The 26,975-nt window shown below is 43.0% G+C and overlaps 2 protein-coding genes across 3 annotated transcripts in view; both read left to right on the forward strand.

The window, feature by feature from the left end:
• Window positions 1–7,765, forward strand: part of tsr1 (TSR1 ribosome maturation factor) — a 22,506-nt gene extending 14,741 nt beyond the window's left edge. The window contains exons 9-16 of the mRNA XM_080459797.1: window positions 1,403–1,617; window positions 1,704–1,863; window positions 1,959–2,069; window positions 2,174–2,306; window positions 4,657–4,773; window positions 4,938–5,078; window positions 5,175–5,249; window positions 6,854–7,765. Coding sequence (XP_080315923.1) covers window positions 1,403–1,617; window positions 1,704–1,863; window positions 1,959–2,069; window positions 2,174–2,306; window positions 4,657–4,773; window positions 4,938–5,078; window positions 5,175–5,249; window positions 6,854–7,032 — 1,131 coding nt within the window. The 3' untranslated portion in view covers window positions 7,033–7,765. The remainder of the gene's footprint in view (window positions 1–1,402; window positions 1,618–1,703; window positions 1,864–1,958; window positions 2,070–2,173; window positions 2,307–4,656; window positions 4,774–4,937; window positions 5,079–5,174; window positions 5,250–6,853) is intronic.
• A 10,495-nt stretch (window positions 7,766–18,260) lies between these two features.
• hic1 (hypermethylated in cancer 1) lies at window positions 18,261–26,702 on the forward strand. Of its 2 annotated transcripts, none has more exons than XM_080459484.1 (2): window positions 18,261–18,478; window positions 24,049–26,702. In XM_080459484.1, exon 2 carries the CDS (start codon window positions 24,066–24,068, stop codon window positions 26,253–26,255), a length of 2,190 nt encoding a protein of 729 aa, XP_080315610.1. In that variant the 5' UTR covers window positions 18,261–18,478; window positions 24,049–24,065; the 3' UTR covers window positions 26,256–26,702. The 2 variants fall into 2 exon arrangements, with proteins under 2 accessions (XP_080315610.1, XP_080315609.1); XM_080459483.1 differs by lacking the exon at window positions 18,261–18,478 and adding an exon at window positions 19,933–20,087.
• The last annotated feature ends 273 nt before the right edge of the window (window positions 26,703–26,975 follow it).

A 26,975-nucleotide genomic window follows, 5' to 3' on the forward strand; every position in this document is an offset into this window, starting at 1 on the left:
GGAGTCCCGAGAGAAGCCCCCTGTCTTCCTGTCTTGTGAACAGAACTTCCCGTCTGGACGAAGGGAGGGGTCGACCATTTATTTATTTCCATCTGTGCTTGAAAAGAAGTCGGGGAAACTCTCCTTATGCAACGGATTCATTACGACGCGTATTTGTTATTAGCATGCATTTGATGTGAAGGTTAGCACACAGGAATATGTATTTAGGAAAGGGTAACAATAGGCGAAGGGGTACTTCAAATGATGATGATTATTATTACTGCAGCGAGGATGTTGGAAAGGTTGTGAATCAGCCTCCTGCTGAGCTTCCTCTCGTACGTCTTGACTTCTCCTCTAATGTGCCAGTCGAAGGATCGCTGAACGTCTCTTTTGATGATTCACCTCCTACGAATGCATCGGGGAAAGTTGAGCTTCTAGATATTCAGATAAGAATACATGTCCTGGACTGAAGATGGCCACGAACTCGCGCACCTCCAATCGGATTTAAATTTATGCAAAACAAGGAATCCCTTCGTTTCAATTCTGGCAACTCCTTATCACATCCACACACAGACACAAATACTATTATTCAGTGTACGCGTTTGTTTATTGTGGTTCGACTGCTTTCGGCTTTTTGTTGGCTATTCTACAAATACAGCTTCTATTCTTAGAATGGTTTTGGCTGCACTTGTGTTCTCAACATGTTTGGAATTGTTTGAAAAAAAATACTGCGGCTTCATTTCACAAGAATAAATTTGCTTTGTAATAATGAGGTGAAGCCGCGGCGTTAGACAGTGAAACATCGGCTGCGTTCAGTTGAGACGAAACATTTCAAGATGTGGGTGAAGTCATTGTAAATATAGGACAGAATTTTAGAACTACACTTCAGTAGTATGCACTTAGAAATATAGTTCAAGAACAGCATTGTTGAATCAACATCTTGAAGTAAAAGTTTGGTGTTTAGAACTCAATGAATCCTCCAGAATAAAAATAAAATCAATACATTTGAAATCTCAATAGAATGTAATGTTTTGACAAAAGGTTCATTTCAACTTAAAAAAAAACCTTTCAAAATAAAGCATAAAATAGAACAGCATTTCAATGGAGCTGAAATGTAGTGTCACGTTGGGGTAGTTTTGATTGAAATGTTGGGGATAAACATGAAGAATAAAGTGAACTTTTGAAGTGCAATTACCAAAATGAAGAATATCAAAGGTTATTTGGTATTTTCTCCAACTACAATAGATCGGATAACATTTTCACCATAACGCTGAATCATTTGGCCAATCTGCCAAATCAAGACTTTCCCACTAAACAGCTAAAAATAGTATTTGTGGTCTGAGAACTTCTTGCATTTCTTTGCCAACACGACTGATTGTTGCTGTACGTTAAAGCAGATTTTCTCTTTATCTTCTCTGCTCAGGGTCCAGGTTCATGTGCCTCGGATGAAGAGGATGATGAAGAGGAAGAGCAGGAGGAGTTGTGCTCCACAGAGCGAGCCGGAGCAGATCAGCGCTACGACGACCACATGGACGAAGAAGCGGAAGAAGAAGGCCTCAAAGTGTACCGAGAGGCTCGATCCCATGAGATGTTTCCTGACGAGGTCGACACTCCGCGGGACGTTGCCGCTAGAATCAGGTCAGCCTTGTTTTCTCGGCTCCACTCTCTGGTTTTACCCTCCGCTAAGTCATCAGCCTGGTCACGTTGCGAGTGTCCACCTCCAGGTTCCAGCGCTACAGAGGCCTGAAGAGTTTCCGTTCTTCCCCCTGGGACCCCATGGAGAACCTGCCTCTCAACTACTCGCGAATCTTCCAGTTCCAGAGCTACGAACGCACTCGCCGCCGCATACTGGCCGAGGCTGCAGCCGAGGAAGACGGAGCCATGGTATTAAGACATACCCGTCTCAAGGATATCTTATTAATTCAATCATTAAATCATCTTTTGTTTGTTCATTGGGTTTTCTGCCGTTTTGATTCCAGGACGGCTGGTACGTTACGTTGCATGTCGTTGATGTGCCTTCCTCAGTGATGGAGAGTGTCCAGTCTGGGAGGCCTCTGGTGTTGGTGTCTCTCCTGCCGCACGAACAGAAGGTACCGACATTCAGAAACCCCCATTTGAACTTGCAGCATTTTCGGCTGTGCAGTATCGTTGTTAAGGAAGTTTCTGGCCTCATCCTTGTTCCTCCTGTGCACAGATGTCAGTGATGCACGTCCTGGTGCAGCGACACACCAGCAACACGGAGCCCATCAAATCCAAAGAGGAGCTCGTGTTCCATTGTGGCTTTCGGAGATTCCGCGCTTCTCCGATCTTTTCTCAGCACACGTCAGGTTTGAAGAGCTATTTAGTTATTCAAGCAGAGCACACACACAATCCTCGGGCTCGGTTCAAACCTGTTTCCTGAGGCCTGCACTACAGACGGTGATCAACATATCCAGGATCTCTCTGTTTCCTGGTTGACTGATCCTGATCATCGTTACTACCAAGCAGGTTATCAACTCGCTGGTTCAACCCAGACCTACGTGTGCGCGTTCACATGAAAGGGGCGGAGTTTGCAGCGTCTGACCAATCACACACAGAGAAATCCTGCAGCGCAGTTTAGATTACTGAAGTAAGGATTATTCTCAGAGATTATGAAGAATTAAAACACATCCAGCAACACTGCTGCTGCAGCCAAAGCCAGAACATTCCTGACTTGTAAATGCTGACTTAGTGAGATTATACCAGAATAATTAATCGCTGATATAAACAGACTGTGATCACTCAGTTTCACTTCGTCGTGCTGAACTTCCTCACTGCTCTTCTTTTAGTTTAGATTCTCCTTCCAGTTGCTTTGAGGCTGAGTTCCTCTTGTGAGAGTGTTTTTTCTGTTGGAATATTAATTCATCACCGCGACGACGCGAGTAGTTCTGCGTTCCATAAATTCATGTTTCTGCAGTTCTGTCAGGTGTGATCATTAACCTCATTATTCCAGATCAACACTTGTGGAACGAAACAGACTTGGAACCAGTCAAGAACAAAAACCTCCTTCAAAGCCTCAGTGGCCAGGATTTATTTTATTATGTCAAAAAGATCGCTCTAAATTAATTTCTCATCTCCTCTCAGCTGCAGCTCAGCGCTGAACCTGAGCACCAATCACCATCACTTAAGAATGGATGGGGCATTTTCCAAGAGATCTGATTGGTCAGGAGGCGGAGCTCTGACCTTAACGAGAACATAACCTGCTCCGGAGCAGGTTAGACATTCAGCGTAAGCTGTCGGGCTGATTTATCCTGGTGGGAAGTGAGCGAGCGTCGTAGTACGGAAACCCAGCGTTAACCCTTCTCGATAAGAGAAAATCCAGCGTCGTAGTACAGGCCTCTGGTCCGGTCAAAAAAGAGTTGGCACTCTTTTCTGGTTTGCTCTGAGCTAATGCTTATGCATGTTGGACAGTTGATATATTCTACAACATAGATTCCATATTACAAGTGAAAATCTACTTTTAAAATGTGCTAAATTGTTAACAAGGGTCTTCCAGTCCCACAGTGGATAGATTCCTCATTATTCCATTTCTATCTGCCAAAGACTTCTTCATCAAAACATCCCACAGAGAAGCTGTGGTGGCCTAAAAAAGTCTAAATTAAGAGTTGCCCTTTGAGGAGGAGATTTTTGACTCACAGAAAGTAAAAAGCACTCGCAGAGAGATTTTCAAGGTTTCAAAGTAAGATGCACAATTTATTTTAATAGAAAATATTCTCCGTAGTAGACTTTCTTAGATAACACACATACTTAACATGCATTCTAGTTTCTACAGGCCTCTACCTGTGCCTGCGGTAGAACAACTGACACTCCTTCCTCCTTCCACACTCACTGCTGCCATCACTGGTGTGTGTGAATGTGTGAAATCATGTGACGTGTGTTTAGAGTGCCCAACAGCTATAAAATCAAAGTAAAAGTTTTTTTCTAATGCATCTATCACGCCAAACATTCCATGTGAACACACCCATAACATCCCCTTCACGAAATGAGGATTTCAGTGTATCTTCATGATTGCTTGCAACTGTTGTCGACATCTCCGCAGCTGATTAGAATCCATCCATCTTCTCGATTCCGTTCAGGCTGAAGCGAGCCAACGATGGACGAAGGCACTGGCAATGGACGTGACTTTTTAGTCGCTCTGTTTGTGCAGATCATGTAGCAGTTCGTTAGTTTAAACTGACTCAGTCAAGAAACTAATTCATGTTTCATAACAGCTGTGAATAGATGAGTAAACAGTCTGTCCAATTGTTGACTTGAAGAGCTGACACACACTCTGTCAGAATTAACCAGCCAAACATGCGTGTTCAATTTGTCTCCAAAACAATCTGACATTTCATCGATTAAAAAAATAAAAAATTCCCCAAATCGCTTCTTCAGTAGGTTTTGACGCATACTCTCACCCCATCCATCAATTTCAAACTGCCTCGACAAAGCTGCTCAAAAACGTTTTACTGAAGTGCACTTTTATAAAGTATAACAGTGAATTCAGTATCTCACTTAATTTTCTGCGTTATTGACGGAGTCCTGTTGCAGAGCTCGATTGTTGTTTAGTTATGCAATTGATTTGCTGTTACTTTAAGTATCACAGTGAAATCAAGCAGATCTCTGCTGAACGCACGGATTTGAATGTCGAACTCATCACTGAACCGTGTAATTTTCCAGCCGACAAGCACAAGATGGAGCGTTTCCTCCGGCCGGACGCTCCCACCGTGGTGTCAGTCTACGCTCCCATCACCTTCCCCCCTGCAGGAGTCCTGCTCTTCAAACAAAGGAGCGACGGTACGACGAAAAGCCATGTTTCTCCTCCAACGAGCTCGATTTAATTAGTGGCCCGCCGACCCTTCGTGTTGAACTTTTGACCATCCATCCCCGCTGCTGGTTTAATTGTTTCATTTAATTATCCACTCAAGCTAATTCTCTGCTCCCTGATCGTATCTTTCTAGGCATCCAGGATCTGGTGGCTACCGGCAGCCTGCTTAGTTGTGATCCTCGGCGCGTCATGCTGAAAAGGATCGTACTGAGCGGACACCCCTTTAAAATCAACAGGCGCTCGGCGGTGGTCCGTTACATGTTCTTCAGCAGGGGTGAGAGGAGGCAGACACTCTTTACTCACCGCGGTGACTGAAAATCCAGTGACGTGCTGCTCAACTGCCACATTTATATATTGCTTTGTGTTGCAGACGATATCATGTGGTTCAAGCCGGTGGAGTTGCGAACAAAGTGGGGCCGGAGAGGCCACATCAAGGAGGCTTTAGGTGAGGAAACATGATGAGCACAGAAAGCAGAGATGTGAAGGAGAAACACTAACAATATAGAGAAAGTGCCTTATCTGCAATGTCTTTAGTTAAAAAGTAAAAATAAAAACCATAAACCAGACAAAATTACAACAATCATGATGATGTTTTGGTTTTTTTCTAACTTATTTTTATTAAAAATCTTCAATACAGGTCAAATACAAAACCCCCCAAAAATCCAGTAATATCTATCAGATAGAACATAGGTACATTCTACATTACTTCTTGTATCCATTAAATAGACAGCCAGCATTACAATGAAAAGAAACTGTTTATATATATAGACATATACACATGTATCTTCCCTTTTTTAAGCAAATTAACTGTCCGAAATGTATCTTTGAATTAATGACCATTTATCCATGAATATGTCAATTTTAATTTGCAGTCTTGGTGTTATTGACTCCATATGGTATACTTCTTTTAGTGTGTTCTTCCACTGAGTGATAGTGGGGGGTTGAGGTTTGAGCCAAGAGACCGTAATCATTTTCTTAGCAACTAAAAGTAATATTTTAAGTAAAAATCTTATACCATTTAATCTTAAATTGGTAGGGAAAATACCCAATATTATGAAATTTGGCTCTCATGGGATTTCAATGCTGAGACAATTTTTTTTAATTTCAGGTTGTATGACAATATTTTTGATCGTGCCTAATGATCTGTTTCCCTTTGTCTTCCTTTGGGAGGGGTTCACTGACCTCAGACAGCCTGAGATAATTGGCTGACATTATCAGACATTTCATGACAGACGTCGCATTAAATCGCGCATTGTGACTGGTCAGTCGAGCATCAGCGATTAACAACCAACAGAAAAGCAGCAGAGAATGACGTGATGATAAAAGTGACTCCAAAACAAAAGAAACCCTTTTGCCAAACAGCCGATCGAGTTGCCTCTCTAACTACTTCTGCACATAAACGCTACAAGAACAGAGTCTTTATTCCTGGTTTGGCTCAGTAATTTCTCGAGAGCAGTGAGAAGTACGTAGACGAGCAACAAATTTTATTCTTGAATACTGAAATACAGCTCGCAGTCTGTCTCCTCCTGTTTAGTAATTTTTCAACGATTCCAGCTAACAGAGTGAAGGAGGTGTACATCCTCGACCAGTCTCTAGTCCATCACAGGACAAATGTATAGAGAGACACAACCATGCAGTCTCATTCAAGCTGATTGGGAATTTAGAAGTTTAAGCTAAATCCATGTTTTTTGGGACTCTGGGATAAAACTCAAGGATACGCACATAAAACATGTAAACAGAAAAGCCTCTGTGGTCAAACTGAGGACCGTGTCGCAATAGAATGTAAATTCCTTTAAACGTTGCTCCACACAGAATAAATATGGAAAGAAGACAGTGTAAAAATGTAATAAATAATTTTAAGTATTAAGATGTTCAATGAGGTGAAAGTGAGAACTGCTCTTGTGTGACCCAGTTCAGATAATCTAAAATGTAATCTAAAAGTGTAAAACGCAGAGACAAAGTTTGGTTGTGTACATATGTAAAGTTATGTCTTTTTCAATGTTTGCTTGTTGTCCTCTGAATTGTAACTGCCATTGTGGATTCTTTCAGGTACCCACGGTCACATGAAGTGCGTTTTTGACAGCCAGCTGCGCTCTCAAGACACTGTCCTGATGAATCTGTACAAGAGAGTTTACCCTCGCTGGACGTATGACCCCTACGTGCCCCTGTCTTTGCCATGGGTGAAGAAAGAGGTCACCGTGGATATGAACGACTTGGACATGGAGTGACGTAGGAATGACATGTCAGTGTGATCATATGAGGCTTTCAGAAAACTGCAGATTGTGGGTGAAATAAAAAAATACTTTTGATCCAAACCGTTCATTATGCTGCAGAGTTTGTTTTATCCACTAGATGGCAGTGATAAATAAGTATTAATAAAACTTGCTCACTGTTTTATGAAGCAGCGCTCCCTCTTTTTCTTTAAAAAAAAAAAAAGAAATTGGGTCAAGATTTAGTATGAGTGATGACCATTGAGCGTGGAAGGAGTAGTTTGTGATTAAACAAATCCAAGAGCTGCTTCCAGAACAACTGGCTAGTCAGCAATGTTTTTAACATTAGTCATGTTTCAAGATCATTACACTGGCAGTTCTTTGAAGCCCTGCATGTCTGGCCGAGCGCCTGCAGCCACATTAACATGTAAGAACTGGGACAAAATTATTATATAGATAATGTGTGGCACATTTGAGTAAGTGCAATCATGGAAAAAGAACACCCAAGTTGGCCTTTTAAGCCCAAAAATCCCAAATTGTAATGAAATGGTCATTAAGATTTGGAGAAATTGCAGTTATCAGGTTTACGCAATGATATAATCTTTGATCGCAGATGTCCCTCAGTGGGATTTACTAAAGAATAGGTTTGGTGTTTTTGCAGCATTGTTGTTTCATACTTTGTCCAGACTCTGAATAAATGCCACTGCCAACATTACATCAGTGTGAGGGCAGGAGAGCAAATAACAGCTTCAAAAACAATTATTTTTCCAAACACAGGCCTGCCACATTCCCTGATGTCATTTATAAGTAGAGTGGCTCGCATTATATAAGCACTGATAATGCTTTGCCTCCTACCAGCAGTGCTCAGCCACACACACACTCATATCACAACCTCTCTGTCGCTTTTAAACTGAAGCTGAAATGCTCTTAGTTTAATGTTCTTCCCCCTCCCACACTTATTTGCTTAGGAAAACACTGATTTATGAATTGCAATATTTATCATAAAAACGGGCCCTTGCATGCCTGCAGCAACATGATTCATCCGAGGACTCTGTTGGGACTGCACCACAGAGGCATGCCAATATGTCTGGGAAACCAGGAGGTGAAGACTCGGGGATGGAGAGGAGAACATGATCCAAGAAAAGAAGGGGAACAAAAGTTCACTCTGCATTTTTATTTGATTACAGTGGAAAAAAAAAGCTGCAGAAAAAAAAGATAACACAATCGAGGAAGACAAATGTCTTGCTCATAGGGGGGGGGGGGGGGGGGGGGCTCTTGACAGTTTTGTGGTAACACTCAATTTATATCCTACTCTGCTGTTTGTATTTTATTTTTTTTCATCTTTACATGAATTAAGGCAAGGGCACGCTTTTGATGTGTGTAACACATCTAGTTTAAGCTGAGGGGAGGGCTTGTACTGTAACTGCGGTGGCCGGCGGGTCAAGCTGAGGGGCGGTGGGGGAATTCAGTCACCCCATGATGGAGAACGCTCTCACACTAACACATACAAAAACGGACAGCATTTACATGTGTACACACTACATTTTTTGCCTGACACTATCAATTTGAAACAGATAAACATTTAGCTGTCCGGGGACCAACTGCAACGTGGTGAGGCCGCATCCAGTGTGTTTTTGGCACAGGCCACCGGCAGAGGACGTGAGGGCCGGTGACTTAGTGCTGTTTGCATCAGGAATGTCTTGTGGTTGCGAGTTCGCTGCCACCACACTTAGCTGGCTCTCACCGAAGATATAATGGGTGAGAGATTTTTCCGTTGGATGTGGATGCAGAAACGGAAGGAAAGGAAAAAAAGGGGGGGCAGAGAGGGAGTGAGAGATAAGGGGAAGAGTTAGTTGATGTTCAGCATGAATAAAACCAGAAGTGGTGGGAGGAAGGAGTCAACGGAATGCAAAAAAAAGGGGGATGCAAAGAGTCTGAAAATTAAACTAAAACATTGGGGGTGGGAGGGGGGTGAGAAAGAGAGGGAGAGAGTGAAATGGAGGAGTGTGAGAGTCTGAAGCAGTGTGGGTGAGGGAGTAGGAGAATGAGAGTGGCTGGCGTTTATGGATTGCAGATGTGGCGCTATGGGGTTTTGGCAGGGGCCATGTGTGCCTGAATCCTGCACCGGCTGGGTGGCACCGGGGTGAGAGGGAGGTCACCGCACCGCAACACACAGCCCATAAAACACTGAGTAGTAGAGGAGCGAGGCCGCCAATACACACCAACATAGGCCTGCAGGGCAGCGAGGGTGAGCAAAATTACACTTTAGGTCCAATCGCACGCAGTCAGATCCCCAACATCCCATATAGGAAGAGTCGAGCTCCCGGCGAAGACACACACTAATGCATAACACTTAGCATGGAGTTCACAGCTGATAAGCTTATCTCATATTCAAAAGGATGATCCCTGTGTAAAAGCCTCCCCAACTATGAAAAATCACATCTTCTAAATGAGAAAAAATAAAAAAAAATCTCCACTTCTCTTCTTATTAATGCTGAATTTATTACAAATGACAAGATTGCTAAAGTGCAGCCGGCCAAGTGGATAGCAAAAAGTGTTGTTTCCTTTCACAGCTTTGTCTGTCTGTGAATCCTATCTTTTCTCCTCTGTCCTTTTTAGACGGCAGAGTAAAGGTAGGAGAGTTGATCCAAGAAAAATTACACATTGATTGAATGTGAACTTTTTTTTTGTTGTCTCCAAAGGCATTTGATTTCTCTCATGCAACAGGAATTTTATCGCTACAAAAATTTGCAGCGAGTATTTCATCGCTTACAGAGTTCAAGTAGAAAGGATTTTAAGTGCAAACTTTTTAATATTCGTCAAATTACTTTCAAGGTAATAAACTTCAGATGATCTACTCACACATCCACCAACTGGAACCGAAAAGTAAATTTCTACACATAATTCAAGGTTCCTCAATTACATTGTATCTTTTTGCCATAATTACAACCAGTTTGTGCCTTGGATTTGGATTCTAATCAGAATTTATCTTTAACATAAGAATTGTTGGGTTTCTTTTCTTTCTTTTTTCGCTTGTTTACTTATGGAATAATTATCTCCAGATCAAGATCTACTTCAGCTGCCAGTAAATGTTTGGGCTCACAGGTCTGAATTTGCACTGTTGGAATCTTCGTGAGGGAAATTATGTGAATAATATAATCTCAGTTTGGGATTTAGAAATTTTGCAGCACAGAAATGAGAAAAGTGCAGCTCACATCACCAGAATCTTTAGTTAGTCTGGGTATTAAAATGTGTCGAGAAATTAAGCATAATACTCTGACTTGGTTTAGATGACTAAAAAGTTTGAAATAATGTCCAGGTAGGGTTTGGAGGTTCTTCTATTTGGACTTTGCATGTTCTCCCTGTGTGTGCTTGGCACTTCTGTTTTCTCGACAGTCCAAAAACATATGTATGTGAAAAAGTGACTTTGAATCGCTTGTCAGTGTGAATTTGAGTGTGTGTGATTGAGTGGCGGCCTGTCCAGAGTGGACCTTCTCTTTGGGAATCACGTCCAGCGAGCATCAGTTGGATAAAGCAGTAGAGAAGATGAATCGATGTGGTATTTTTTTTTTTTTTGTCATATCAGGTATAACTGCGCTCTTTTCAATGCAACGTAAAGATCCCATGACAGTATCAAATAGTAAAGGAGTCTTTGACAGGCCAAAGTGTTTGTGGAAATGTAATGCACCTCTGCCTTTTGAAGAAACCTTTGAGGAACACCTCATTCACTCCTCTGTTTATGTAGGTGCTGCTTGACAATACTTGCATATCGGGTCCGCTCTGTTTTTCCTCTTTCCTCCGATATCCTTCCTTCCTTCTGTTGCTCCCCCTTTTCTCCCTCTTAGCCTGGTCCTGACTCCCGGGTTCCTGGGGCCTGGCCAAGGCCTGTGTCCCCAGAGGAGCCAGAGAGGAGATGGAGAGGGGGCAGCAAGGGGGTGCAGAGACCGACTCCAAAACCACAGCTGCAAGCAGCCTCTCTTCTCCGATCCTCCGCTCTCCTCCCATGCATAACCTCCTTGCCTGGCATACTCCCCAGGTCTGCCATTAATCAGGGGTATTTCAGTGCACGTGTGTTTGTGTGAGACGCCGATGGTGCGAGTTGCTAACTGAGTGTTTGTGTGTGCCGAGTGGAGAGCTGGATGGGGCGGCGGCGATGGTATGGAGACCAGGATCTCACAACAAAGCTGCAGAGTTCACCCAGAGAACAAAAGGAGGAGGAGGAGGAGGGAGGCTGACAGACATAAAGCCTGGTGAGCAGATTGGGACTGCCAGCGACTAAAAGAAAGAGGTAGACAGATGATGTGCAGAAGTTTTTAACATCACGAAAGAAGTCCAGAACATCTAAAGATGGTCCAAAACCTTGTACCTCTCTGAAATCGCTCTGCCGAAGGTTTAGTCACTGTAAAAAGCACCTGCAAGCGAAGGTGTAATAGGCTCACTGGGCCGTGACCTGGAAGGTCAACGAATTACATCAAGATTTCCTGTAGGATGCACACTGCTGAGCTTCTTTCCTTCCATCACCCTCTGATTATCCAGGTGGGAGGGAAATTAGAAAAAGAAAAAAAACAAAAAACCCAACCTGCTCTGCTTTCACCCCCCAACGGGCCTCCCAGAGTGCTTTTCTGCTGACATCACTGCACAGAGACCTGGCAGGCCAATCCCTCCTCTGCTCTATCATTCCCTTCTGCCTGCTTCCTGCCCTCATGATGTCACACACCATATGGTTTTCAGCAGTTTTCAGCCGGAAAAGAGATTTGAGTCAGTGGAGAGGAGAAGGAGAGGAGAAGGAGGAGGGCTGGAACGGGCTGCAGGTTGGACGCGAGAAACAAAAGGTTTCGCTCTTCGTCTTGTGAGTGGAAGGTGGAGGGGTGAGGAGAGGGGGTGACTGCTTGGACTATGTAAAGGCTAATGAGGAGGAACGACCATGCAACCACTGGACAGCCATGTGCTGCACAGACGCCCACTGCAGTGGCCTGCACGCAAAAACCCCAATACACGTATTAATAAACGGTACCCACGCTGAAGCTCAGCGAGCGACAACAGCAAGCTCACATGATCAGACCGACATGTGTTTCTTGTCTTTGTCTGTTTCAATAACATGTTCTCTTCCTTCATGTTATTTCAGGTATTTAAGCCGCAATCAGTGTCTAAACGCTGAAGCAACCGTCCTCAATATTTCCATCTGAACACAAATTCAAACTACTTTTATCAGAATCAGGCTCATTTACTTGTCAGTTCTCTGAAGCCACAATGCAACTCAGCGTGGAACTGATATATACTTTCGTAGTTCCCCAAAAGTCTGCATGAAAACTAATTAACATCAGCTAACGGCAGTGCAGCCAGTAGAAAAGTAGGCATTGCAGCAGTTCCTCTGACGGGGCCACCAGGTTACACACGAAGCTTCAAAACCTGCAGTTCATCTCCATGCGTGGTCGTCTTCTTTGACCCGTCATCCTGCGCCAGAGAGGCTGCATCCAGAGGACGCTACAAGCATTAGCGATTCCAGGAAAGAAGCACCTGAAGTTGCAGAAAGTCACAACTATGACACATTCAACAACTATTCACAAACTCTGAATCTTTTTTGACCCATATGATAGCAGAAGGGATGTTACTACCGTCTGTGAAGACTACATTTTTAGTCTGCCAAGCTGTCCACTCTTCCAGAATGCAGCAGAGGCGACACTGTTTACAGATCAGTCTGTTCTCCACGGGCGTAATGCTCTTTATCTTTACACACCCATCGTGAAATCCACTGGTTCATCCTCTTCCACAAAACAAACCCTGGTCTGTAACCTCCTCACTTCACACCTGCTGCCTACAATGTCCACTCTACTTAAAACACATTGTGTCACTAGTCCAGTTCCAATTCACGGCCCCCATAACCTGGAATAATACAAAACAAAGATCTCTATAGCGAATAATCCCACAGATTTATGCCTCATAAGCCACTACATTCCTGCTGTTGCATTTGACATCTGTTTGCATTATTCTCTCATTTTATTAGCATTTTATCTATTGATAGTGTACAATGCTTCTTAAATATTATAATATCTGATTAGCCTCTTCCACCTCTCCTTCAAATGACCTTGCTTTTTGCAAGGTTGCCATTTTCTATTGTCTCAACTGGTTAAATAAAATAGATAAATGGTGTCCAATGATGCTTGGAGAGAGCTCTCTTCTGAATACGCCAATATAATGAAACTCTGTAAAAGCTGGATTACAAGCCACTCAATGAAATAAGGTGTCTTGAAGCAAGGACTCATTGGACCCATGCTGATCTGCAGTCATCCACATTAGGATTGCACATATCAACGTATGCTAAACTGGCGGCTGACTCTTTAACCAGGCACAGCTGGAGCCTCTGGGTCTTTGAAATGCTGCAGCTGAAGATGCTGTAATCTCTGCTGAGACACAGTGAGAATGGATGAGCTCAGTAATTCACTGACAGATTCACCTCATTATTTTAATTTCTCTGTCCACAGCTTTTCAACTGTGTTTCAGTATCACTCCTCGTTTTTTAGATCACCGTTGAGCAAGAGACCAACTGTCTGCCTGCTCAGCAACAAACAGCTCTAAGAGCTGCCAACCACCTGATGGACATAACAGAGTATTGAGCTGCTAAGGAGCCAGATTGTTCCCTGGGGAGATGGTAGAGAGCCAACTGCAGCTCAAAGGAGAATGAACACTGGGCTTACGTTCATCCAAGGGGGCAGGAGACACCAGAACAACATCGGTTCCATGTTTCCACATCACAGTGTCAACAAGGGCCACAACTAACCATTAGTTTACACTTACTATCTTACTATACTGGTTGATTATTCTTAATTTTAATCGATTTAATCGCACGACACAATCAATAATAAGGTTTAATGGACATGTACAGAAGGTCCATTTTATAGCTGTTGAAGAACTTTTGATCATATCATATGATTCTCAACTCTTCAAGTCCTCATAAGAACAGATATGAATAACAAGTGTAGGACAACTTCACAATAATCTGCTGAAAATGCTGATATGAGCTCATACGGCTCCACAGTAAATCTCAACCTTCTAATGAAGCATTTATTCCAAAACATGCTAAATATTTTATATGTTTTCAATTAAGTGTGAGTTAACTTTCTCTTGTATATGTATGAGACTACTTAACAAATACTTTGCAAAAGGTTTACATCGACAGAGTACATCGTATAGGGTGAAGATAGTTTCATTTCCAAAAAAGAAAACACCTCAAAATACTTGAATGGTACCTGAAGTTTACTCAAAGAGCCTTACAGGTTTTTAATCAACTTATTCTATAAACTAATATCTGAAGACACAAACTGATCAGTGGTACATGCTACGAATCCCTCCATATAAATAATACAATACCAAAGAATTGATAAAAAAGTCAATACATTGTCTTCCTCTACAGCCCTGAAACACCCAGTAATCTAATAATACCCTTGTTTGAGGATTATGTGAAGAAGCTGGAACATCTTGATAAAAACAGGTAGACTGAACAACAAAAATTCTGCCTGAGAAGTGAAGTCCACACGGTGGCTCGCCCCGGGCCCTCCCCGCTGCCCTTATATCTTGTCCTAATACCAGTAAATTTGCCAACAATGTGTTAAGAATAAAAAGTCATGTGTTACAAATGATTAGGTTTTTTTTCAGGTGCTGATCACGGCTTGATGATTATCCATCACCACCAGATGTGTAAATAGAATCGGGACTAAAAGCACACAACAACCCGGATCATTCCAATAGCTTGCCCTGCACGCCTGCACACTAAAGCTGTCACAAAACTGCTCATTATAATGAATTAAGAGTGTAAATGTCCAGAGTACAGTTCATTTTTTTGGGTGCTGAAAGGGGTGTGTCAGCTGTGCTGGGGTGGTCACAGCAAGCATCTGGAGATTTGTGTGGCTGAGTCCACTGGAAAGAAAGAGGGAAGGAGATAAAGGAGAGCGAGAGAGAGATGATTAATGAGAATGAAAGACAGAAGACAGAGCAGAAGGCCTGGCGTTTGAGAAAAGTGTGGAACATTACTCTGGTAGAGTCTGTTCCGAGGTGTTAAGATACTTTCAGACTGTCCTGTCTATCGTCCAGTCGTGCTCTGTATCTCTGCTGGCAGGCAGAAGTGCAGCAATATTCCTCACTGGGAGCCTAAATTGAAACGAGGTGGTTTGGACCTTGGGGACTTGGTCGACCCTGCAACATATCTGATCGCAGATGTCTGCAAAAGTTGGCCGCAGTCACTCGGACTATGAAGCCACTCAGTGTGTTTCCACGTCCCAAGAAGCTTCAGCAAGATATATACTGTATGTAAAAGTCGCTGTGCTCACACTTGGAGGAATGGTGGGAAAGGTGAATGATTTACAGGGTGACTGCAGACTGTTAAGGGATTTAGGCCGTTCGGCCTGCCTTATCTCCGGTTCTGGTCCCTGACTGAGCGTTGCTCTTTAGGAAAGCAGACTTGCACGGGCTTTGGGATGGACTCTGCCGGCTACGTTTGGGGCTCTGCTCCTGCAGCTTTAATTGAATCATTGCTTACAACCAGCAATTTGGGTTTTCAGTTCATTAAAAGTTCAGCAGTGCTTCACATTACGGTACGCTGAATCGTGTTTTGACAGGCTGTAGTTTAATGTCCAGTGCTGGCCTCGGGAGGCTGATTGATTAGCAAGATTAAGTCTGTCTGGCAAGACAATAGCTGCACCAAGGGACCCACAACACAACAGAAATCAAGCAACATGCCTGCAGTGTTTCACTTTTTTGTCTTTTAAATTGTGATTTATTATTGGACTCCTTTCTGATGAAGAGGAAGATAAACAACATGGGGTGAGAGAGGCGGATATGTCATGTAACACAAGTCCCTACAGCTATGACTGAACTGCAGATTTATTTTTTTCTTTTTACCCCCCTCAGATATTCCATGCATGCCACCGTTAATCATATCAAAACTATTAACGTGGCTTTAATCCAATCTGTCCTTGCTGTGTTGAGGAATTCACTATCAGGCAACAGATCAGCACGTCTCATGCTTGGCTGGTATTGTGCGTTGTTACAGAGCTCCAAACAACAGTTAAATAATCTTTATGATGCTCGCAAAAAATACCTAAATTCTAGCCTGGATCATTAACTCCTGGCATAAGTTTGATTTATGTCACATCAGTTCTCTACATTTTAACTGAAAGCGCATCTACGTTTCCCAGTTATTTCAATAAGCCTACACAGCTGCATGTCAATTGACTCTGATATCAATCACTTTAAAGTTCCTAATAATGAGCTTTGTTGGCCAGAAATGTCTTATGTTAAATGGAATGATTCCCGTTTTTTTTTTTTTTTTTTTTAAAACAACTACATCACAGACAACAGTTAATAAACATCTAGATACATGAGAAATACACTTTCAGAAGCTGAAGGACTTTAATGTTCATATAAAACTATTAAAGTCATACCTGACCTGCCATTACAGTGCATTTCCTTTGGTGGGACCCTATTTTAGCTCATGTATGGAAACACTGGCTCACATCCTTGATATGTGATATCTATTCTCTGTGTGCGTCTGTCTTCAGGGTTATCACCAGTTCATCAGCGGGGCATGGAAGTGGGAGACAATACCTCTCTCCACTTCGCCAATCTCTTGGGGTGCATCAGGTCGTTTCACTTCAGCACCTTGAACTTACCGCTTTCATACTTTATGGGATTGTCAGCTGCTGTTGTGATTAAAAAAAACAAAAACACGAATAGGCTTCGGCCTGATGGTTGTTTCACTGCATGGCAGGCTGTCTGTGTCACCGCCATGGTAAAATAATTAATTTCACCAGATTCATTTCTCAGTCAAACACCTGCAGATAGACAGATTCCAGTCGGAGGCATGAATAACACCATGCATCAAAGTGCAGCAGATTAAAAATTAGTTCTGGTTGATGTTTATAGAAAGTCACGGACTCCCGCAAACACCTGTGTGCCTACGTTGTCGTGAGATTTTTGCAAGAAGCAAGTTAGTGGACAGACATTTCTACAACTTTTCAAAATTACTTACTTGAAATTAATTACTTATGACTTACCACCAAATATGATGTACATGATATCAGACAGCCTTTTAAAACAACAGCTTGCAAAAACGTTTTTAAATTAAACATCAATCCTACTTTCAAAATAAAATACTTTATTATTTTTGGGGCTGTAATTTCAATTAACAGTTGTCACTGCGTTGTTGTTGTTGTTATTTTACACATTCCGTGATTGAAAGTCAATGAGATAATTCCTTTTTTCATCATAAACTATGCATGAAAGGCATTTGCATATACACTGTATTATATAAATGCAGGAAAATCTGCTTCAATAGGACTATGTACATCATTCACAGAAATGTGAGCAGTTACTTCATGCGCAACCATTCAACGATCTATTACAACTGCTCTAGTAAGGGTATAAAGCAAGTTTCTTAATTCATGTAGAGAGACAGAATAATGTAAATGCTTTCCAGTCAAAGGAATTCAGGTGTATGAACATATAATTGAAATAAAACCTCTCAGACTTAATATTTGTACTTTTACATGTACTGCAGAGATGGACTGCATCACATTAGACTGGACAAGTGTTCATAGAGAATGGGTTATATTAATAAGCGTTAACTTAATACAGGGTTAAATTAATACAAGGGTACAAACCAAGTGTGTTTGGTATATTAGTTTCATTATGGGTTATCCTCATCAGAGTGGTGCGCTGATTTCTGAACAGGTTCATGACTTCATATGTTATTCTGATTTGATCATCACTCTAGTTTTTTTTTATTTTTATTTTACCTCCTGGGTTGAAATTCTTGGTTGATGTTTGAGGTTCTGACTGACTCAACATAGGTTTTCCGAGCCATCTTTGCTGAGTTTGCATGTTCTCCCTGGTAATGCGTGGCTGGATACGATAGTTTCACCCAACAGTCAAAAAACAACATCTGCTTGAGATTAATTGATGACTGTCCAATGTCCTATATCAGCGTCATGGTGTGATTTTCTTTTTTCTCTCAGCTCTGAGATGTATTGGTGACCTGTCCAGGGTTCTATCATGCCTTCACCCAATCATCTGGGATCAGCTCCAACCCTAAATTAGATGATCATACAAGATGGATGGATGGAGTCCTGCTCCCTTTTTATTTGCCTTAACATCCCAGCAGCACCGCACGTGCTCCTCGCGCCGCCATTGGGTGTCGCTGTGCGCGCAAAGTGGGAGCCGGCAGGTTTTTGGTCCGATCGGACCCCAAACGCAGTTTGAAGTGTCAGATAGTCTTGTTAACACGTGAGAAAATCCAGTGTGTGGAAGAGGGTGAAAGCAGGGGACACCGGGAGAGCGAGGGCTGTGAAATTTACGCGGAAGAGGAGCTCGGAGGGAAGGGCTGGACTCGGAGGCACGCGCGGAGATCTTAATGAGGGAATGTGGAAGAGGAGAGAAGACGCACGGCCACAGCACCAGACATGAGTCCGAGGTGAGTCCGGGATACGGCACACACGCAGGGATGGCATCCACACAGACGTGTCACTACGCGAACATGTCACAACGCGCAGTTTTCTCACATTTCGAGGCTTTTCGGAAGCGTTTTCCTTTCTGAGCCGGTGGGTTTTGTGGCGAGGACGCACGAAGACAGCGCAGATCTTATCTGGATCATGTGGGCAAGTCCGGCGTGTCTGATAGCGGCCCTTTCAGGGTTTATCCTGTGTTTATGCGCATCATTTAAATCTCTCAAAGTACTATAACAACGCGTTTGATCTCAAGGTGCAAACATAAAGTAATGTCAACGCAAATATACTACTTTTAATGGATAATTTCAGTAGTGGACGATATTTTGAGAATATTGCACCTTCAGTGCCTGTCATGACACCCAGCTGCTCTTTCAATATTCATCACATAATAAAAGAAAATATCATGACACCATTCTCACATGGATCCGTTTTTAGGTGGTGAGTTTCCTTAAATTTGACCAGAAAAAGGCCCTCGACTTTAAATCAAACTTATAAGTACGTCTTTTGAATCAGCAATGATGTTATGGATCAGTTTTAGTGATGAATGAAAGCTTTAACAGCTCGACGGGTGGTTTACCTGAGAGAGAGAGAGAGAGAGAGAGAGAGATTAGTTTAATTGATTGTTATCAATAATGCTCATTCTGAGGCATTATTTTCACAGGAGGTCGTAAAGAAAGCAAAAAACACCCCACTATTATTCAATCATTGCATTGATTCACTCACAGAACGTTCCATTAATGATTAATCTCCTTAACTACAAATGAAGCAAATACCAATTGAATCAGATTCAATTTAAATTTGATGGACACAATAAAATGAAAGCCCCGTGGCGGTGTTTTGGAAGTCTAATTTCTTGTAGGGGCTCAACTTAAAAAAAAGAAAAGATTGGATTGAATCTCCATTATTGGGTATTTTGGTCATTAAACGTCTCTTTGAGAGTTGATTCGCGCCGCCTGATCGTAAATAAGCAACGTACATCCGTGTGTGTGTGTGTGTGTGTGTGTGTGTGTGTGTGTACAGTAACCGCCTGTCTCTTTAAGACGATGTGTTGAGAAGTTCAAGTCGGGGTCACTTGAAGTTCCTGCCCTCGATTTTACCTTTTAGTTTTATTATAGACTGACATCACACGGGGCGCTAAAACACTTAAGGCGCACAGAGGCTCCATTATCATCATCCCGGTGCGCGTTATTGCCGCAACTCAAAAATAGCTAAGGAAATTACAAGAAAAAAAAAAGAAATAGGAGAAAAATAAAGCTGATCTAAGCACGTATTTTTTTTTTGTGTGTGTGTTAATTTAATGGAGGGGATGAGAAAGAGGGGAGAGGAGAGGAGGGGCAGAGAGACAGACGCAGAGGGAGGAAAGTGGGTGGGAGGACGGACCTAAGGAGCGAGAAGAAATTCATATCAATTAATAATCATAAAAAAAAAAGAACTGGCAGACGCGCTCGGAAAACTGGCATGGTTTTTTGGAGGCTGGCAGTTGAAAGCTGAAACGTCAGATATGACTCCCAGAGACTGCTGAGATGATCATTAAGGGAGACTTAGATCGGATGGCAGAAGACATCGGGCATGCAGGTAAGAGCTGATCCAGGACGTCCATTCACATTTCTGTTCACTGAACTGCTCAGTGTGCACAGCCAGGAGAGATTTTTTTTACTCTATTTAATCACTGACTCGTGGAAATATGAGTAAAACCTAAATGACATCCCGCTACTTTGATTTAGTAATGTTGACGTGGTCCTGAAACGGACCGCTTATCGCTTCATTACGCGTTTAATTAAAATCTTCAAAATTTTGTATTTTATGCACATAATAAAGAATTGATATAGTAAAAAAAATGTTATATGACTGATGCAAAAGCCTGTTTTAGATCATGTAAAAATCAGCAAAAACATGTAAAATGTTTTGAGTTGCCACACTTATTTTCCCTCTATTAAATTATTATACTTTGGGCTATTTATTTACGCTTTTTTTGTGTTTACATTTTCCATTGTTCAAGTTTGTTGAAAGAGGATTTTATCTTCATCAGTAATCTGATCCCGCAATGAATTAAATAAGTTTTTGAGTTGAATGAAATACATAAGAAATGGGAATTATAAAGTCCTCAGGATATTTTGAAACAGGCCTTCTGTTTGTGCGTAAGTGTCGGTATTCAATAAAGGTGAATATTAGAAAATGTTACGTAGACAGTAAGGGGATTTTTTTTTTCTTTCAAGCCTTCTTTTTTTTTTTTTTCTCCTTTTGATCAAGTCGTGATTTTCACGCATCTGTCCGAAAGAGACGCTTCTCCTCGGAGCTGTCGACAGCTTCTAAAGCGGAAAGAGTTGGTATAAGAAACAGCTGTCCGATACGTCTGAGTACGCGGAGCTGAAGACGGCCCGTTTCTAGAGAAACTTTTTGTCTTTTCGTTGGGAGATAAGAGGAGATGAAGGATGGATGAGGCGCTGCGGCGCAGGGAGAAGGACTGACGCGCGTTGCGGGGTTTGGGACGCAGTGTGCGTGAAGCGCGCCGAGACTGAGAGGAGAAGACGCATCCAAACTCAGCGCACACTTTACTGCTCTGCTTTGAACAAAAGAACGCACACATTTAGCCATGTCATTTTCTCCTAAACAGGCAAAAAAAACCCAAAACGTTTACAAATGCTATATTTATAATTTATAATTATACAGCTATAAATAATTGCAATTCGAAAATTGTAAAATTAATTTCATATTAAAACGACTGTCTTGCTTGAATAAAATCTTTTGAATTAGCTTTTTGAATTAGAAGCATATGTTAGCAGTGTTTTATAGAAATGTAATGGTTATTAGGTGCGTCATTACAGCAATCAAACAGGAAACTGACTTTTTTTCCCTCCAAGATGTTTGCTGATCCGACTGAAAACACTTATCATGAGCACAGCTACTTACTTTGTACCCTTTTACTGACCTCAGTGTAAACCTCTAAAACTATGTCCCCCCCTTGTGAGTCACTAAAATGACACAATACATTTGTAAAACTAAAGTATAATTAAAACTAAATCTTCCACAAATTTACTCTGATGTTGTATTTGCAGCTGTGCCTCATAAATTAAAACATGGTCAAATGGGTTATAAAATAAACAAGTGCTACACGAGCATGGGCAGAAAATTGCAACGAAAGAAAATAAAACGTCAACACAACCTTTTAAGCAGATGTCTGTTGTGTTTATGGGACTGAGGCTGCATGCAGAGGCAGACAAGTTTAGTCTTTTGCGTGAACCGCAAAAGTGACAAAACACGAAACATAGGGACGACAAATAATCTAATGCAAACAACCGAATGTCACCGCCGTGGACTGTAGTGCCATTATCAGTGTTTCCTCAACATGTTGACAGGTCATTAAAAACAAGGCTATCGGAAGAAAACAGCCATGCATCAGAAGACCTGCTTTGCTCAGGCGATGCTGCATAGAATAGCTCAATTCAATTTTGTTTTCTAAAGTCCAAAACCCACAAAACAAGCTGCAGTTAAAGCTCTGAATATGTTGCTGGTTTGCTGTCAGATGCATTCTCGGATTAAATATCTTTACAATCATGGACGGCTTCCTAACAGGATGCAGAAATCTTTCACTCGAGATAAGACGTCATGTTTTACGGTGCTATAACTTTATTTTTTTGAAGGAGCATATGTCAAACAGAAAGTTGTGATATTTTAAATGGAGTTTTGTAGCCTCCGACACTTAACAGGAAAAGAAAAAAGTGATGCCCTGATGGGCACAGCCACCATAACAGTGTTTGTGGCACATTACCACAAACTGTAAACACAGCTCAATGCAGGTGCACAGAAAAGTTGTCATGTGTTTTCGATTTATTTTTAAAATGTGGATTTTGATGAACGTACCGTGATAAACTGTCATCATAAATCAGTTCACAAGCTTTTTTTTGATACATGTGAACCGTGTTGTTTATCGCCGTGTGTTTGAAACCGCATCCAGGGGAGAATGTGAAAGGATCACGCCTTGTGTGAGTACACAATGTGTCACGGTGCTCTGTACACCGCTACCAGTAAGCTCAACACAGTGACAGACTCTGCAGACGATCAGCATGTTATGGAAAGTACTTGGCGTATTCCTCCTTTCGCACTTATTCTCCAAACATGTTTGATCTGACCGATGTTGAAATTTAAAGTAAAATATGACCGTAGAGTAATCAAAGCCAGACAGAGAAAGAAGCCAGGAGTGGGACCCCCCTCCCCTCTAAAACCTGCTTTTTGTTGTGCATACTGCATACGTCTTTCTCATTTTTCCTTTTTCCTTTTTCTAAGTCCTGATATTTCCTTCAGATGTCATAAACCCGGCCGTGAACAACTTGCAGAAAATACTGTAGTATATCCGCCCTAAAGCATGACCTTTAAGTTTCAGGAACATGCACTTTTAGCTGTTCAAAACTGTGAGAATGAAAGAAGTAATAGATAAAAATATAATCAAGGAATTTCAGAATCTCCTTATAACACAGATGCAAGTTTTTTTTTTTTGAGGCAGTACTTCTCCATTGTGATGCTGAGTGAGAACTCTGAAGGAAATAAACAAGAAGTGAATGAGCTGGTGTCAGGAAGGACTGTGATCAGACAGATGACATGATATTTATTTAGTTGCTTGTTTCCCATCAGTGAGACTAAGCCCCTCAGGGAGCGTTTGAGTCATTTAATCTCGTATGTAAACTATCCTCAGATGCCACTGATTGAACAATACATGGTGCTTGATGCGTGCAGCCAATACTGTTTATTTTAGGCTCAAGGGAACAATTAGTGTTGATATTTGTGTGAGTGCGTGTGTGTGTGTCCCTATAAGCATATCTGAATGTAAAGTAATGAACCGGCTAATGTTGATTTACGCCCCGTGTGCTCAGTGTTCCTTATATGACTGGGCAGAAGTGGAGCTGAAAGACTGATCTTTTTTTGGACGTGTCCTCCTACAGGTTTATACCTGCTGTTCATCGTACTCGTGAAACATCCATCCCCCGCTTTGCTTAAAACTCTGCACAGCACTCCTGGAATATTTTATCAGGAAGCCAGCAGCTAAAAATATATACGTATCTCCATCTCCATCTCTAACTAAAGCTCTCTCTCTCTCTCTCTCTCTCTCTCTCTCTCTCTCTCTCTTTTTTATAATGTTTATTCTGTCTGAAAGGAAGTGAATGTGATGACTTGAATTTTTGATGACGAGAAAACCATCAAAGCTGCTCACTTTAAACTAAAGTTCACTTCAGCTCAGTGGCCTTCTCCCTTATCAGTTCTGCATTTTACATGACTTCTAGCAAACAGGATCAATGTGTTAAGTATCATGATTAAACGTGTGTGTGTGTGTGTGTGTGTGTGTATATATATATATATATATATATATATATATATACGTCCATACTCAAACGTCACCAATTCTTTCAGATACCATCCAATGTTTGAATCACAACTTTTTAGTACTAAGTGTGCGTTTTTAGGAAAGTGCATATCATTTTGAATTTGTGGCACTTGAAACATTGATCGCTACCTAACATTTGATAAATGTCTGTCGTTACAGGTGGCGGACTGAAGACAATGCTGGATGCCATGGAAGTTCCAAGTCATGCTAGGGATCTCCTCCTGCAGCTCAACAGCCAGCGTACCAAGGGGTTCCTGTGTGACGTTATCATTGTGGTGCAGAACGCCCTCTTCAGAGCTCATAAGAACATTCTGGCAGCCAGCAGCCTCTACCTGAAGTCTTTGGTGGTCCATGACAATCTCATCAACCTCGACCATGAGATGGTGAGTCCAGGGGTCTTCAGGGTCATTCTGGACTACATCTACACAGGCCGCCTGACTGAAGGAGACCCCACCTCTCCCATTGAGCCCAACCTCGGGGCCGTCTTGGCAGCGGCCAGCTACCTTCAGCTTCTTGATTTAGTGGCCTTGTGCAAAAAGAAGCTGAGAAGAAATGGCAAGTACCCTCCTCGCCCAAGTCCTGCATTTTTACCCTATGCAAAAATGGGGCCCAGTACTATGGGTCTAGGGGGCGGTGGCAGATACAGGGTTTCAACTCCTGTCATCCAGTCCTGTCCTCCGGGAGGAATATTGAATAGCCACGCACCCCGGGCACCGTCTATGGATGAGATCGTCCCCCATCGATTATCCATTCATACCGGAGAGTTGTATGCCCCCACCTCCGCCCAGGGCTCTCAGGTGTACCCGTCTCTGCAGTCAGCTGTGCCCGCCCAGCTTGGACGCCCAGGCCATTCCGAGAGGAACTGCTCCCCTAACTTTGGTCTCGACCTCTCTAAGAAAAGCCCCACCTCTCAGTCTCAGCTCACTCCCTCTCAAACCCACCTGGCGAACACTCATAATGACGAGGAGCGAGACGGGACTTTGAGCGGCCGAACAAGCCCCATGCAGGGGATGAATGGGAGAGCCTTCTCAGAAAAAATGGAGTCGACTGACCAGACGGGGACTCCTCCACATTTCCCCCATCTCAACCAGGCTTTGGGCCCACACCTACCCCACCTGCATCGCTCAGGTCCACAGGGGCCAGACCGCTACCCACACAGCCCCGACATGCCCACAGAAGGCGGGGAGGCGGGCAGAGAAATGGGCAACATCTACCGCTGGGTGAAACACGAGCCGCTGTCATACACAGCCGAGTATGAAGATGAGGATGATGACGAAGAGGAAGGGGGTGAAAATGGAGATCATCATCACAACCATCATAAGGCCGGGGAGGAGAGTGAAGGAGCGGATGAAAAAAGTGGGTCGGGCACAGAAGAGACGGGGAGCAGTGAGGGACGCCCGTCCCCTCCAGGACCCAGGTTCCACATGCCGTACGAGCCAGAGAGCTTCGGGGACAATCTGTACGTCTGCATTCCCTGTGATAAGGGCTTTCCGAGCTCCGAGCAGCTCAACGCACATGTGGAGACACACACAGAAGATGAACTGCATGGAAACTCCGGCGGAGAGATGGGAAACGGCAATAACAGCACCACCAAAAACATGAGCGGTAATACAAATGGCTATGGGAGCCTGGGCAGCGGCAACACTCTGAACAGTTTGTCGCACCTGGAGGCCAAATCCAACCTGGGGCTGAACTCGGCGGGCATCGGCGAGATTATCCGGCCGTACCGCTGCTCCAGCTGCGAAAAGTCCTACAAAGATCCGGCTACACTGCGCCAACATGAGAAGACCCACTGGCTAACACGGCCGTATCCCTGCAGCATCTGTGGCAAGAAGTTCACGCAACGTGGTACCATGACCCGACACATGCGCAGCCACCTGGGCCTTAAACCGTTTGCGTGTGACTCCTGTGGCATGCGCTTCACGCGTCAGTATCGCCTTACCGAGCACATGCGCATCCACTCTGGGGAAAAGCCCTACGAATGTCAGGTGTGCGGTGGAAAGTTTGCCCAGCAGCGCAACCTCATCAGCCACATGAAGATGCACAGCAGCGGGGGGACGGGAGGGGGGCTGACCACGGACGGGAAACTGAAGCTGGACTTTACAGAGGGCATCTACCCTCTGAGTAAATATGCAGCCGAGCACCTCGGGTTGAAGCAGGAGAAGGCAAGTGAACTCTTCATCCAAGCTCAGCAGCAGCTGGTGGCTGATGCCAAGGCCCTGGAGAGCCTCTACCCGCTGTCCAAACTGGCCTCGGAGCACTTGGGCCTCAGCCACGACAAGATGGATGTCCTGAGCCAGCCTCTGCCCCCTCCCTCACAGGCCCTCTCTGAGAGCCGCACCATCGACCGATACTCGCCCAGCTAAGACGTATGACATGTATGAATGGCAATCACAAGTAGGCCCGTGTGCACACACATTTTGCAGTATTCTAAAGCCATGCACCTCAACTCGATATCTCCTCTGCACCTCTCAGGCCAAAAGGAACTGGCCTGATGATGCACACCAGATGTGTTGACTCTAAAGTGCCTTTCTATGCATCTAATGTATCTTAAATTTGCTCCTTCATAAAGGAGCTTCATGTTATTTGCGTGACCAAGGGACACTCAAATTAAAGTACAGTATTTATGTACAGTGTATGCAAAGAAATATTTTTTTTTTCTTTTTGATTTCCAGTCTTTGAGCCATGGTGACAAATTGAAAACCAAATTTGTTTAATTTATTTTTCTATTATGGTAAAACCCAAAGAAAAACTGTTGCAAGGAAACTTTGCAATCTGACCCAAACCTGTGTACCTTTCATCTTTGTACAGACAAAAAAAAAAAAAAAAAAGCACATAAGAACAATATTCAGGGTGGATCCAGACACGAGTAGAACTTTAATCAAAGGAATAAGCCAACTCACCTGGACTTTAAAGGACTATGAGGACTTTTCTCCAGTTTTTTTTTTTTTTCTCTCTTTAATGTTTTTGGGGTACTGGACAATTTATGTATCTCACATTCTGGAGACAGCCCCCCCCCCCCCCCCCCCCCCTCCTGCGAAGAGTCTGAACATGACAAGTTGCTTCAGCATTTTGGTAAAATCTCC

Source organism: Lipophrys pholis (assembly GCF_963383615.2).
Source record: "Lipophrys pholis genome assembly, chromosome: 3".
Lineage (NCBI taxonomy): Eukaryota > Metazoa > Chordata > Actinopteri > Blenniiformes > Blenniidae > Lipophrys > Lipophrys pholis.

What these genes read in the sequence shown, in the direction of transcription:
- hic1 (XM_080459483.1), top strand. Translation starts at nt 20,036, where the DNA reads ATGATCATTAAGGGAGACTTAGATCGGATGGCAGAAGACATCGGGCAT. An exon ending in AGAAGACATCGGGCATGCAG is followed by an intron (nt 20,088 to 24,048) that starts GTAAGAGCTGAT and finishes CTGTCGTTACAG; the next exon opens with GTGGCGGACTGAAGACAATG.